We start from the raw sequence: 15,022 nt of genomic DNA on the forward strand, positions 1-15,022 counted from the left end.
TTGGTTAAAGTTACTTTTAGTTGCATCTTTTGTTACTTATACCTGAATGAATCCTAATGGATATATATATTAATAAGTATTAATCTCAATTTGGTGAGAATTTGAAGACTTATAAATGCTTCTTCTGTTTTTAAAAAGATGACATTAGCTATGAATGCATCTCAAAAGTGTAAAATATGAGAAACCTGAAAAAGAGAACTATTAGTTCTCTACTTTAAGAGCACACCTGCATATAGGAACGTTGGAACTGTGAGAGGTCAAGCAGCAGAATATTAGGCTAACGTTACAAAAAAGAGGCCATCTCATTCGTAGACTGACCCAAAATGGAAGGGAGGAATTTTTAGGCACTCTCCTAACAATTCTGAACGGTCAGGGGGCTCTCAGGAGAATCATGGGAGCTTAGAGTTGGAAGGTATCTTCTGAAAAGGGGGAAAAGTTAAGAATATCCGTGTGCAGGAATCACACTGGGGGTCATGTTCAGAGATTGGAGTGGAGAGGGTGCATGCTTTAAAAATATGAATAGCTAGAAATGTTAATCAAAATTTAATAAGTAAACTTTCAGTTTTGTCACGGTTGTGCCTAAAACAATTGGCAGATTGTTAAGAGGGGCATAGGAGGGTGGTTGGGAAAGTGGGGCAGGGAGAGCAGATAACAGAGATTCTGAAGACCTGGGATCTTTTCCAACTAGATGGGAGGTCTCCCCTTGTCTGAGAGCTCAACCCTATCTGGCTGCTCCACCTACAGAACCCAGACAGTGATGGGGTCTCACACTGGGGAGAACACTGAAGGGGACTGTAGCAGCATTTCTGCTCAGATGCTGCCTCGAGATAGGCTCTTTCACTATGGAGGGGGCATTTCAGGGCTGTTCCTGACCGAGTTGCAGAGAATAGCCTAAGGGATCTACATCTTCCAGAGATCTAAAAACAGGGACCACACTGATTTATGTTATCTGAGACTCTCCAGTGCTCTTGAAGGGAAATATTTGTAGTATAGACCATTATTAAAATTGTTAAAAAAAATTTTTTTTTTTTTGGCCATCTGCCTGTAAATTTAAACTTCTAAACATTTTAGCTTCAATGTAATTTTAAAGGAATATGGGCAGGTATTGGATTTGATTCACTTGACACCAGATGGCCCACCCTGATGACTTACTCCCAAAGATATACAACAAAGAATATTTATGGGACTGTTTTAGCAGAAACTACCGTGCTCCTATATCTTTCTGGTAACTTCCTGCACAAACCTGTCTCAAATGCCCTTTGAAATGTAGTTGGCAATTTGGTTTCCAACTAGTTGAAGTTTGGAAGGGAACGTGGAAGTCATCTGATGGCCGGTCTTCAGTCATACGACCAGGCAATGGTAGAGGCAACATAAAGGCCAGGTCATGCAATTCTAAGTCCGGGTGTTTTCCGCCCACTGTCATCTCCCTCTCTCCAGCACGCAGCTCATTTACTGTTAACTTTTTAAAGTTATTCTGTACATTGCTTGGTATATGTTTGGAGAACTCTCTGTTCTCCAAGTATAGGAATGCTGTTTGGAGGCAAAAGATGTTCTACATACTTGGGAAGGGCAATTTGGACAAGTTTGCATTATGACTTGTCTTACTACATTTCACGTCTGCTAGAAGGCTCAGGGGGAGTCGGTGGGAGATGCATGGACGTGGAATCTGTAACAGGAATAAGCAACTGAAAAGATAGTGGGTCAGGTTCCCAGAGGATGGTCTGTAACCAGTGGTGTACTCCATGAATGAGAAACCATTCTGGAAGGAATAATGATAGGTTTATAAAAGGTGTGCAATTAAGGCTAAAGAAGGGCATGAGAAAACAAGTTTGATGGAAAAGAGCTGATACAGTATGAACTCACCATATTGCACCTAGAATGTACAGGGCCGTTCTTATCATCAAACTTTGGTGTAGATAATGTGAATTTTCCTAGGTTTGAGCTAAAGACTTTTATTTCCACCTGATTTTAAATCAGGCTGGGAGAGACAAGGTTTATGTAAACAGGTACTCTTTCCAGAAAGGACAGAAAAGCAGAAAAGAAAAATAACCCAAGGCAGTTTCAGAGGAGGCTACCATGACGACACAAGCTACCTCCGAAGACCTGCTAAAGGCAATAGGAATAAGAATTTGGGGAAATTATTAAAGTTCATTGTTTTCATGAATTCAATTGAAGATACGCAAGGTAAGTTCAAAGCTGGAGCTTTCAGCTACGCATGGGCAAGATAACTTAGGAGGTCTGAATGAGAAAGAGGAAAAATGAATTGGTTTCATTGGGTTAAGGCATAAGGTTGGATGGCACACAGCACTGGGAAGGAACAAACACAAGAGAGGTAATCTGTTTTACACGGCCACACGCACACAATGCACACACATAACACATTTTAATGATTTTCACCTATAAAAAAGTTGTATTGGAAAATGTCCCCCCTTTTCTGTTTCTCTTCAAAAGGAAACCCAGGGAGAGATGAAAGCCAGACAGCAATACTGATTGCTTTTATTCATCCTTTGGCTTCTAACGTGAGCTGTTTTAAGCAAGTGAATCTGTGACCCTGTGTACCTAAGGCAAATGCATCATGTTATTTGGCCTCTCTTTTTATTGATTTATGTTTCTATTGTCTTCAGAACAGGATATGCAGGTAGAATCATTCGTGAGAATGGTTTTATTTCCAGACGGTTGAAAAATATACTTATTTCCCCCACACTGAATTCCTACTGAAGTCTGTGATGAGTGCTGGTTGCTCCAGGACCTGCATGGTCTCTAGGGGCCAGTAAGGAATGACCGTGAGACCCTTGATATACCAAAGACTTTTTGATTAGGAAAAATGAAACAAAACAAACAACTGTTAGGCCTCTACAGTTGAAATAAGGAAGTTCTTGCTATCAGAGAGGTAAAAATAAACTCAAAACTCTTTATCCTTACCCTTCTAGGAACTTAGCATTTTCTGATTTGCAATTCTTCTATTAAAAAGGATTTCCTTGCAAACGTTGCTTGTGAAATTACAACCTTTAACAATTAGGTTTCTGTCAGTTTAGTTGATTTCAGTTATATAGAAAAAGCATGATTCACGTAAAAGCACAATGGGTTCTAGACCTAGAAATTGACTAACCTTGTTAGTTCCATCGCTGGTGGACACTGATTGGGACATTTTGGAGCCAGAATAAGTCTCCAAGCACATAGAATCTTTACACAAAAAACTCCGCCTTGCTAAATTCCTAACTCCAAGAAAGATGCTGTGTACCCTAAAATGTTACTAAGAAACCAATCTATGTCCCAGCTTGCTAGGCTATTCCAAATTTCTGCAGACACTATCACCATCTCTGGGACTGCCAGCTTGCATGGAAACACATGTTATGGCTGAATATCCCACCATTCTGAAGTCTTTTTCAAGAATACTAGGACTTGGGAGACATATATATGAAAATATTTAATCACCAGATTCTAAGTTTAACTAGCACATATCAAACACATCCCGGACTCCCAGTTGAAAAATACTTGCTTTAATTCCCAGTATTTCTCTTTACCTTTTAGAAATGTGACATGGTTACTTCTGAATCTTTGCAGGATGAATCGGCCAGTTGGTGTTATCAGTGTCATTCGCTGTCTCTTCCTTTTTTCCTTCCCATCATTTGGACACTTCACTGTTTGTTTACCCTGATCAAACCCATCCATTCACTTCTTGTCTTATTCAAAGTTCTGGGAAACATCGTGGAAGGAAAAAAGGTAGAAACTAAAGCTATTGGTGCAAATGATGCTTTGGATTGCCTGTGGATTTTGAACATCCCTTCCATTCCTGACCCCTCAACAAGCATGGATGATTTGGTATTTCACTATATGAGTAGCCACGAATGACTGATAGAAACACCCCTGATTTTTCATGATACAGTTCCAGGAGCAGCTCGCTATAGTTCCTGTCTCTGCTGGTGTGCCGTCCCTAAGCCCCAAGGGAGTACAGCCCTCTCCTCAGCTACCGTCCCTTTCTGTGGGGTTGGGGCATGAGGCAGAGTGACTCAACTGCGCACGCACAATGGCAGAGAGAGAGCAAGAGCTAAAAAGATTCTGGTTTGGGCCCACATCACTAGTTGCTTCACTTCGTGAAAAAAAGCAAGTGCCTCATAAGCTTACGTTATTTACAATGCTCGGATTGTTCAAACATCCACCCAAAGCCGAGGACCACCACACAACAAGGAACAATTCAATGAACTATGTACAGAATTTACAAGGAAGTTTACATAATATTCTACATTCCGTTAACAAGTTTACCTTTGTTTGCTTTCCTGAAACTGAGATATTTGTTCGTTTTTCTGTCTTTTTCATCCCAGTAATTGCTGATTGAACCAACACGAACAAACGCTTGCACATTCCTTTTTCCTCCCTCCTGGGATATAGGATTACATTTAGTTTAGGAAAAAAAAAAAAAAAAAAGTGGCACATCACCCTTTGGTGAGATACTATTCAAAACTGTCCATATAAGAATTCGTGGAGGTCGTTTCCTTCTAGCATGATAAATATATTTTGCTTGTTTGTTTGTTTAACTTGGCAAATTTCAATTGAGCTCTTTCTTAAAGAAGTATTCGTGAAGGAGTCAACTGATTTTGGAAAGATGGCATTTACTCAACATTTCTGTAGATTGTACATAATGTTTGTTGGCTATCCTTGGATCCATAAACCAAACTTTATTCTCTGCACCACATTTTTCTCTTTGCATTTTCAAGATCTTTCATTGATTGTAATGCACAATAAAGATGGTATATATGATATGAAAACACATATCATTTAATCAGCAGAACTACCAACCAGTCTGCTGTTTCTGTTTGGCAATATAGAGGATTGAGGCAATAATCCTGGATAATTTAAGCCAAAAATGTGTCTTTATCTGGGTCTGCCTCACAAAGCTGGTAAGCGTAACACACGTGTCACCTCTATTTTAAGCCAAGGAACATGAGTAGAAAAAAATGTGTAGTCGTCGTTGTCAAATGAAAGATAAGGTTCTGCTGGGTCTACACAGGTTAAATCTATGACACAGTTTATGAACTGCGAACATGGGGTCCCCTGAACATGACTGTGGCAAAGGAGAGTGAGTCTGTGCAATTTTCTGCCTCTGCTGCCACTTCAGTAATGCAGGAGATTATGGCTATTTTCATGGCAAAGATAAAACAACCCAGTAATAGCAGGAGAGTAACCCCTCGATAATGTACTGATCTGAATCTTTCAGAAGTGGGGACCGGTTTGAGGGCACTTAGGAATGTCTAACAATTTTTATGTATTATGTACATCATTTAGAGCAAGACAAGGGAGAGAGGCAGAGAAGGAAGCAGTTTTTTTTCCCTGCACTGTTAAGCCTGGAGGGAGTTTGGGTGGGGGCCACAGAGGAGGGGATTTGGCTGAGAGGTGTCCTAAAGAAGGAAGTAGGGACAAAGGTCATTAACCAGAAATACGTCAGCTTCTCCATTTTTCAGGCTACCATTGCCTCTAAGTCAGAGCTATTAACAGAATTTGCACAATCCTGTGGCTGTGCCCTCTCTAAGCCTACGGAGACATACAATGATACCATTTTGTGCCTGATGCTAGATTCAGGCTTACTAATTTTGCAATTTACAAAGGCTAAGATATAAGATTTAAAAATGTTCTATTTTTTCTCAGAGATGCTTTACATCTGAACTACAAGCATCAAATTCTTTAGACTTTTAAGGCAAGATAAAAAAATTAGTAAAGATATAAATTACCTCAATCTTTTCCAAGGAGAATGATCTAAACAGGTGAATAAAGAAAAATTGTTTTGTTAAGGAACATAGATCATAGATACTTCCTTTCTAATTTAGCATTTCATCCTTAAAAGCTTTTTAAAAAACTTTGACATCAGATGATTCATTCCTGTTGAGCATCAGCCCAAAGTCTACCTTCCTGTGTTTAAAATACACAGTATTTCCTGAGTGGTCATTGGGAATATTAACCTTACAGTCACCGGCATGGGCACCTTCCATTCTATTTGGGCATTTCATGATGGCAAAGCCTCTTTCCATGCCAAGAAGTAGTCAGTTTCAAAATGGATCCCTTCATCCCCAGAGGCTGGAGATTTCCTTGACCATGGAACTGTGATTATGCAATTGAAAATCTAAATGAGAATTTGGTCCCCATACCCTACTAATTGGTTATGAAACCATTGAGATAATTTTTCCAGTAAAAGCACAGTTTTTATATTCTTACTAACATATATTGTCTTTGGCTATAACCATTCATTTATTTTAGGTTTCTCTTTTCTTTTTGCTTTCTAAAAAGAGTATCTCAAAACTCTGTCTCCTTGGGCTCATCAGCAGGAATTTGGCCTTATCTTTCCAATTAAGACTATAATTTCTAGCAGCTGATGCTACTGTCAACATGGACCCTCATCACAGCCTTAGGGAGAAAGCCAGATCATCAAATGATGCAATTGTCCTTATTATTACCTAAACCCATATTTGACAGCGAGGGGTCAGATCCCCAATTGCCTCCATCACTGATTGGTTGTTTTAGGGTTTCACTCAACCTTGTGAATGAACATACAGAATTCTTAAGATACTCAGGGTGAAAAAAAATTAATGAGGCTTTCATGACATAAAATGTGATAAACCTCAACTGTAGCTGGTTAGACGTGTTTAGAATTGTGTGTTGGGCTACTGAGGGATGCCCCTTCTATGACGATCATGACCACAGTAATCCGTGAGCAGAGATAAGGCAGAGCAGTAATGACTGCTAATGATTAATGATTAATGAGTGCAGATGTGTTCTATGCTTTAGGGGCTGGTATAAATGTTTGAAGGCCCAGTGATTTTGTCACGGTTGTTGTTGATATCTGTGGTTTTCCTATTTTGAGATTTTTCTTTAAAAAGGTAATCCGGCCTCAGATGAGAGTGACAGCAAAATGGGTGTATGTGCACTTCCGGAAGCATTCATTTCCTACTTTGGAATGCAGAGCTCAGAGAGGTGAGCGCTAAGGTTATTAGCCGGGGCCTGTGCAACAAGGCCTGTCACCATTAGGTGCTCTCTGGAAGGCTAAGAAATATATACTATTTGATTTAAGATTTGGCAGTTTAGGTAACTGCCCAGGCACCCTTTTCACAGCACATAAGTCTTGCCTTCCTCGTGGAAAAGGCAATGTGTTTTACACGCAAAAAATGCTCACCAGCCCATTATTAAAGCCCTCCTCCCCCATTCCCTTCCTCTCACTCTCTCTGGAGCAGGAACTAAGGAGATGTGAAGGCATGGCTTCAGGGCACAGAGGCAAGTGATTCCAGGGTAATAAAATGAGTTCAGGGCTGGTCATTTGAGATAGTCAGTTAAATAAATCTCCATTGCCCTGAGACTCCTTATTCTCAACAAGAAGAGAGAAATGTTCTCAATGGCCACCAGGATGGATTTGAGTGTTAATTTTAAATCTGCCTGCAAGTCTGAGAAAGAAGCGGGTTTTTTTGTTGTTGTTGTTGTTTTGTTCTGTTGTTGTTTTTCAGAAGATCCAGCTTAATGGTGAGGTGAAGATGGCAGGTTTGGTTTGCACAACCTCCATCAGCCCTTGTCAATCCCTCCCTCCTCGCCCGTGGAGCTGGGACCCCTTCTGCAAGGGCGCTGGGGGGGCTTGAGGCTGGAGGGGAGACTTCCTTCCTCTTCTAGGCTCCTCTTATCCCCCCTTCTTCCTGGAAATCTGTAACTTGTCAATGGCTTTGTTTTTTCTTCTGAGATCCTGGAAATTGTGTTGGTTTTTTGTTTTTGTTTTTGTTTTTGTTTTTTTGTTGGCAGCATGAGATTGTTACAGTTTACCAGGAAGCAGTGCACGCAGAGAGCTAGGTCCTGTTTTCCTTCTCATTTTAAAAAATAGATCAAAAAAAATCCAGGGCCAAAAGATAGGACTGCTAAAGATCTACCTATATAACTTCTCTCTTTGTGTGTGTTTGTTCTTTGTTTGTAAACACGGCAATTAATAGAGCTCTGACAGAGCTGATAACCTGGACCACAGTAGACTGGAAAAAAATAGAGTTTTCTTTGTGGCGTGTGTGTGTGTGTGTGTGTGTGTGTGTGTGTGTTGGTTTTGGAAGTAAACATGGTGCAGTAATAAAATTGATATGCAAGACCTCAAACCAATCGGATGGCTGAATCTCTTACCTCAAAAAAGCACAGCAGTGGCGCTGCGGGGGGCCTGTGGGGTCAAAAATCAAAAGAGGAAAGTAGTCGTTTACGAACCCTTAGGACAGACCTTAGTGTACATAGTAAAGCCAATAAACGACGTTAAAAAGAGAAAAGGTGATGGGGAAGAACATTCGGGACCACTTGTCTATGGAGTTCACATCAGTCAAGTCGGGGATCTTGACTTTGAGCTGCGAGGCGCGCCTGCGGATGCGCCCCTTGCTGTGCGCGCCGTGCCGCTCGAGCGCGCGCCCGTACGCCTCCCCGCGGCTGCTCAGGGGCTTGCGGTACTGGATGCTGGCGCTGTCGTACGAGTACATGCTGCTGGCCTTGGGCTCGCTCACGCCCGTGAGCACTTCCGAGCCGCTCGTCTCGTTCTTGATCTCCAGGGTGCTGAGGAGGATGTTGCCGTGGACGTCCACCTGACGGGAAAGGACACGCTCAGGCCCAACTGCCGGGGCACGGTCTGTGCTCCTGACCCTGTAACTGATGACACCGCAGCCCACTCTTTAAAGACTGTCGCTGGACGTCCGGCTCTGCGTGCCTCCTGCAACCGGATCTAGCAACTATGTATCTATCCTTGTGTGTTTACCTAACCTACCGCTGTCTAAGCCATCATCTGTCTGTGTCTCTTTGTGTATGTATATAGTCCATCACCCGTCTATATCCGTCTCTGTTTCATCCGTCATCTAGCTGTCTAATCTGTCTGCCTATTTAACCCACCATCTTTTTGTCTGGCTAATCTACCACCTACCTAATCCTATCTATATCTTTCTTTTTTTTTTCAAAAAAAATTTTTTTTAACCTTTATTTATTTTTGGGACAGAGAGAGACAGAGCATGAACGGGGAAGGGGCAGAGAGAGAGGGAGACACAGAATCGGAAACAGGCTCCAAGCCATCAGCCCAGAGCCCTACGCGGGGCTCGAACTCACAGGGCGTGAGATCATGACCTGAGCCGAAGTCGGACGCTTAACCGACTGAGCCACCCAGGCGCCCCCTATCTGTATCTTTCTATCTAATCCTTCATCTATCTGTCTACCACTTATCTAGTCTACTTATCCAAACTGCCACCTATTTATCTGTCATCTATTTATTTATCATCTAATTACCGTCTGTCTAATCTACCGTCTATATAATCCACAATCATCTATCAATCCATATATCATTTTTATGTATATGTATATGGCATTTTTTCTTGTTACAAAAGTGGCACATGGAAATATGTAAAACTAGAAACAAACAGGAAACAAAAAAAAATAACAAATAGAAATTTGTCATTTCACTTTTAGAGTTCATTATTTTTAGTATCCTGCTAGCCGCCTTCTGTTTTTTCTACTTACAAACATGGACTCACCTGCTATGTTTTGGTCTACAATATGCTTTGTCACTTAATAGTGTATCATGGTCCTATTTCCATGTTAATAATTATTCCTCTGTGATATCACTTATTAACAGCTTATATGGATAGAACATAACTGGGTTGATCTATTGTGAGATGTGAAGGCTTGTTTTACTTTTGCGGTATTATATAAGCAAGCCTACAAGGGACATCTTTTACGTAAACCTTTGTCCTTCTTCCCAGTTATTTCCTCAGGCTAAACTGCCAAAAGTAGGATTCAGGGCTCAAAAGGATATGACTAACTGTACTTTGACTTTTGCGTCTCCCCCATTATTTATTGTTGCTTCGTGCCGTTCCAGTAGTACCTATCTCAGATTTCCTGGTTTTTGTCTGTGCTATGCCCACACACATTTACGGAACTCCATACATGAGCACATTTGGCCTGTAAAGTGGCTTTGTTTAACTTCAAGCTGATGCACTTTGCAAACGGATTTACCTTGAGAGGACATGCTCATTCATACAAAGGAGTTTGAAATACTTCCAAGGACAGTACAGGCAGCTGTGTTTAAGTCCAGTGTTATTAACACAAGTTCCTGAGTTACAGTAAGTGGTCTATAAATGCTTTCAAATGAAATTAATCTCAGTAAACACTTTTAAGTGTCAAAGGTATAGGTAAGGAGACAAAAAAAATGGGTAACAAAGAAAGAGTAAAGCGTAGGAGGAGGCAAAGACAGACAAGGAAGGAAAATAGAAGGAAAGGTGCATAGGGTGGTGGGGTGTGAGGCTGGTACATCACAGATGAGAGAACTAAGATTTATTGAGTGTCCACCCAAAGCTTAGCATTATGGTAGCTGCTTTGTATACCTTGTTTATCACTTGCAACAGGAAACTGCCTCAAGTTTACTCCACTACGAGAGCTGAGATTACAACCTGTGTCTTGTCTGTTTCAAAGCTTATGTGCTTTTTACTGAGAAAGGACCGCTTCATAGTCCTTGGCCTTCACCACATCCCGCTGTGAACTTCATGATGCATTTGATAGCTTTAAGCTCAGAGGTAGTTGGAGAGAGAGAGAGAGAGAGAGAGAGAGAGAGAGAGAGAGACTCAATCTGGCCTCTCCCTCCACTCCCATCAATCATTTCTTTCTGTGAAGTATTTGACTCTAGCCTAATTGAGCTATTATGCCCTCACTGGCACCTTTACTGGCCTACTTATTCGGGGAGTTATTATTAATTTTGTTGTTGTTAAAAACTACTCTTTATTGAATCCTACTACATAATTTATCTCACTTATTTCTTATAACAACCCTATGGAATATATAATATTATTCTAGTTCAACAGATAGGGAAATAGAGACCCAGAGAGCTTAATGGCCTGCAATTAAACAAGGAATAAGTGCCTAATATGGGATTCAAATACAGGATATTCTTTGTCTCAAATATAATTTTCCCTCCTGTTTGCGTGTTAATCAATGTATTTTCTTTAAGGCTCAATTTAATCCTAATCCTTGTGTGTACCTGTGTACCTTCCCTGATTATAGTAACTTCAAAAACCAACTTCCTCTCCCTTTCTCAGGAAAGCATTGTTGAGTACTTACTCTGTGCCAGGCACAGTGCAAGGTGTGAGGTGTGTGTGTGTGTGTGCGCGCGTGTGTGTGTGTGTGTGTATGTCTATGGATGAAAAGTCATGCATATGAAAGTTTACATTATGAAAGAGGATGGTAGGGTTGAAGTGACATGGAACAAAGTGCTGAATCCATTAGAAAAGGGACTAGAACCTTAGAAGATAATCATGGTGTCCATAATTCTGTTAGGTTCTATGGTGTTTCAGTCAAGAGTATCATAAAACATGGATTTTGTCCTTGAGATAATAATCTCCTTTGAGGGGTGCCCGGGTGGTTCAGTCAGTTAAGCATCTGACTCTTGATTTCGGCTCACGTCATGATCTCACAGTTTCGTGAGTTTGAGCCCCGCGTCCAACCCTGTGCTGACAGCATGGAGCCTGCTTGGGATTCTCCCTCTCTTTCTGTCCCTCCCCCACTTGCACTTTCTCTCTCTCAAAATAAATAAACTTAAAAAAAAAGTCTCCTGAGAGATACAAGAGTATCTTGTAATACAAGATAAAATATACAAGAGTAAGTTATACGAGAGTAAGATATAATTTTGGGAGTGAAAAGAGTTTTTAACCAAATGCTAAATGGTACAGTATAGACCATGATTAGGGGTTCATAAAAGTCTGAAGGTCAAGGAAGGCTTCATGAAGGAGATGCAACTTATACTAGGCCTTAAAGACAGAACAAAGGATTGAGAGGTGAAAACTGTATTCTCATCCTGGGTTTGTTATTAAATCCATTTCTTCATCTATAAATAAAAGGTTTTCACTAGGTAATCTCAAGGGTTTGCTTCTGATTTTTGGCAGTCTTTGGTTACAAATAATATTCCAGACAGAAGACACAGCATACTAAAAATCAAACCAAACAAACAAACAAAAAAACTTATAAAATTGAATCACTTCTTCTGTACCGCATGCATCGTTAAGTTCCATTATTATGAAATCTCCCTAAGTAAACAAGTTGCTAGAATTTAGAATCTGCCAGTGAAACATAGAGATGCTCCTTATTAAAGGTCATGCAAAACTACATTTTATTAAGATATTTTGGTTAACTTTGGTACAGATTCTAATGCACCTATAAATTGCATGATGCTTATTTATTGGTTTGTTCAAATCCCTCAAAATATTTTGTCATTGGGCTAGAAATCAGAGCTGTAAGTGATTTGACATATAAAGGAGTGAATCTGGTTCTATACCCATGAAAGCTGACTGCATTACTGTGTAGTTGAATCAACATTACTGTGTCCCTTATTAGGAAAATTTAAGAAGTGTCATATAACGCTTATGATCTATCTCCAGTCTTTCTCCTACACAGTCTAGAACTTATCCTAAAAGCCAGTGTTACAGACTGTGTGTGTGTGTGTGTGTGTGTGTGTGTGTGATGGGTGTTTGTGCATTTCTCCTGAAGTGCGTTTTCATTCCCTACCTTTTAAGCTTTTTGCTTCTCGGTAAAGTGATTATGTGGTCAGAATACCACTGGTGACACCAGCAGGTTTCTGGTTGGCTCTGGCCTAACCCCTGTCCTTTGGAGAAGAGTGGCTTTCCTTTTACCTCAACAGTATAAAAACACCCAAGGTATCTTTATATCCACAGCTGGCACAGCTTTCCAAAAATAATGTCCAGGGGGAAAGTGGTCTTTTCACATCCTCAGAAACAATAAGGAGCCATGTCATAGATCACCTCAACATTTGCAATGGTTAAATGCTGCCTAGTTAATAAGAGATCAGATCAACATCTGCATTGGGCATGGTCCAAGCATCAAGGATTTTTAAACCTTGAAACAGAAGGAAGTGAGGCAAATGAAAATGTCATTACAGTGGATTTCCAGGGCATATACAGACAGATTTCCTAAAGCATTCATTGCTAATGTTGAAATAGCTGTTCGTTTGGATAATCACTCCTCATGCCTCATGATGCCATAAAGGAAGAGACTTTCCACTCCAGTCCCTGGGAAAGAAGCTAAGGGGTCAATACTTCCAGCTTATTTTCCCTTTCTCCTCTCCCACTGCTCCCCACCGGGCATATTTGGGAGAAGGAGGCAGGCATACTTGGCTCCTTGCTTTCTGAATATTGTTCTCCTTCTGATCTGCTTGCAGAGAAGGTACAGTCCAGTTAGGGATGTGCATGTTGAACTTGCTGCATTGGTGAGTAAGGCCTGTAATTGTCAGGTGGTTCCAGTGATTGGGGAGATAAACCTAATAGTGGGGTGAATTACTGCATTATATTAACTATATATTCCTCAGACCAACATCACTGATTTTTTTTAAGTTTAGATCTATCATTAAGCCTAAACTTAGAGCAAATGAATAAAGTCATAATTAAGACTTCAGGAGGACCAGGGCGCCTGGGTGGCTCAGTCGGTTGAGTGTCTGACCTCAGCTCAGGTCATGATTGTAACTTAGAAATTCTGCCTGAACTTCCAGCCTGCCCTGCAGATTTCACACACAAGTGTATGAGCTAAGTCCTTAAAATAAATTTCTTTTTATATGTATATTGATTCTGTTCTGTTCCTATTGGTTCTGTTTCTCTGGAGAACTCTGGCTGATAGAAAGGGTATGACAAAAATCATGAGAGTCATTTTTAAATGACTCAAGTCTGGAACACATTGATGTGATGGCTGTATTTCTTCCCTCAATAGAACCCTGAGCAAATGTACAAATTCATATTCTAGCTTGGGGCTAGCCTTCCCCGCCCCCCCCTTCCAACTCACTCCCTCTCTCCTCTCATTCCCAACATACGCAAACAGTGCCGTAGGCTGTGAAAAATGTTGCCACTCACTGAATCGAACTGTTCTGGATATTTTCAATATGTAAATAGAGCAGAACTCATTGCAGTGTAATTGGAATAAAATATAATCTTGTTTCCAGTGGCAGTTTTAAAGCCCTGTTGAGAAATACCTTCCGGGCTCAATCTACTTTGCAAACAGGAAGTTATTTCCTTCTTGCTAGCTAATTCAATTGGATTCACATTTACTGAGTGGTTCTGAAGTACAGCGCAGGAAGCCAAGTGAAGTGGTGCTCGCCACGTAAGGAGCTGCCTTCCAGAAGCCTACAGTCTGTTTAACTGAGTTTGTCCAGTGCGACTGGCTGCCTTCACCTGTAGGGAGCAGAGAGCCACACAGCCACATGTCACGTCTGCCCATCCTGCTCCTAGAATGTACCACATCCGGGCTGTTGCTGTCAGTCATTAGCTCTCACCAGGGCTGTGCTGAACACCAATTCCCTAGGTCTCCAATTCCTGAAACCTTTTGGTTTGGGGGGTGAGGTGGGGGGTGTGGGGGTGGAAATAGGAGGCTTTGCTGGAGGTGATTTGCATGTCTCTCTGCAAACTTCCTGACAATTGTTTCAAGACGCTGTAGAAGATTGAGTACAAACCTACATAAATCTAAACAAATCCACACTCTGTTATTTAAGAAATAGGAATGGAAGAATGACGAATGAAACAACTGGCAATTTTCCAGCGCGTTACTCAGGTAGATAAATTTATCCTGGACCCCTTTCTTTGCCTTCTTTCTCCCATACGTTGGTATGAGCAGATCCTAATGGCTTTACTTTTGAATAAATCTTGATTCTGACCAGCTTTTCCCCACCATCATGTCTTGCTGCATAATTGGTCTTCCTCTTTCCAGGAAGGAACTCTGTGGTCTTTTCTCTACATAGCGGCTGGAGTGATGCTTAAAAAATGTAAAACAGACCAATGTCTCCTCTGTTTAAATCAAATGACTTCCTAAGACATAGAATCAAATCCAGATTTCTCATCCAAATCCAGAGTACCATGTGATTTAGCTCCTGCAGGGACCTCTGCCCTCACTCTGCCCCTTGAGCTCTCTGCTCCAGCCACACTTGTCATTTGTTGACTGTCTCCCCTGATGCTCCTAAGTCCTCAGGACATTGTCAACTGCTGTTCCTCTCTCTTGG

General features: G+C 41.0%; 1 protein-coding gene across 1 annotated transcript in view; it reads right to left on the minus strand.

The window, feature by feature from the left end:
• Positions 1-1,033: 1,033 nt before the first annotated feature.
• The window catches only part of GABRB1 (gamma-aminobutyric acid type A receptor subunit beta1), a 386,092-nt gene continuing 372,103 nt past the window's right edge, over positions 1,034-15,022 (minus strand). Inside the window, exon 9 of the mRNA XM_043572729.1 lies at positions 1,034-8,579. Within this exon, the coding sequence (XP_043428664.1) occupies positions 8,229-8,579 (351 nt within the window). The 3' untranslated portion in view covers positions 1,034-8,228. The remainder of the gene's footprint in view (positions 8,580-15,022) is intronic.

This window comes from Prionailurus bengalensis, chromosome B1 (genome assembly GCF_016509475.1).
Source record: "Prionailurus bengalensis isolate Pbe53 chromosome B1, Fcat_Pben_1.1_paternal_pri, whole genome shotgun sequence".
In the NCBI taxonomy this organism is placed as follows: domain Eukaryota; kingdom Metazoa; phylum Chordata; class Mammalia; order Carnivora; family Felidae; genus Prionailurus; species Prionailurus bengalensis.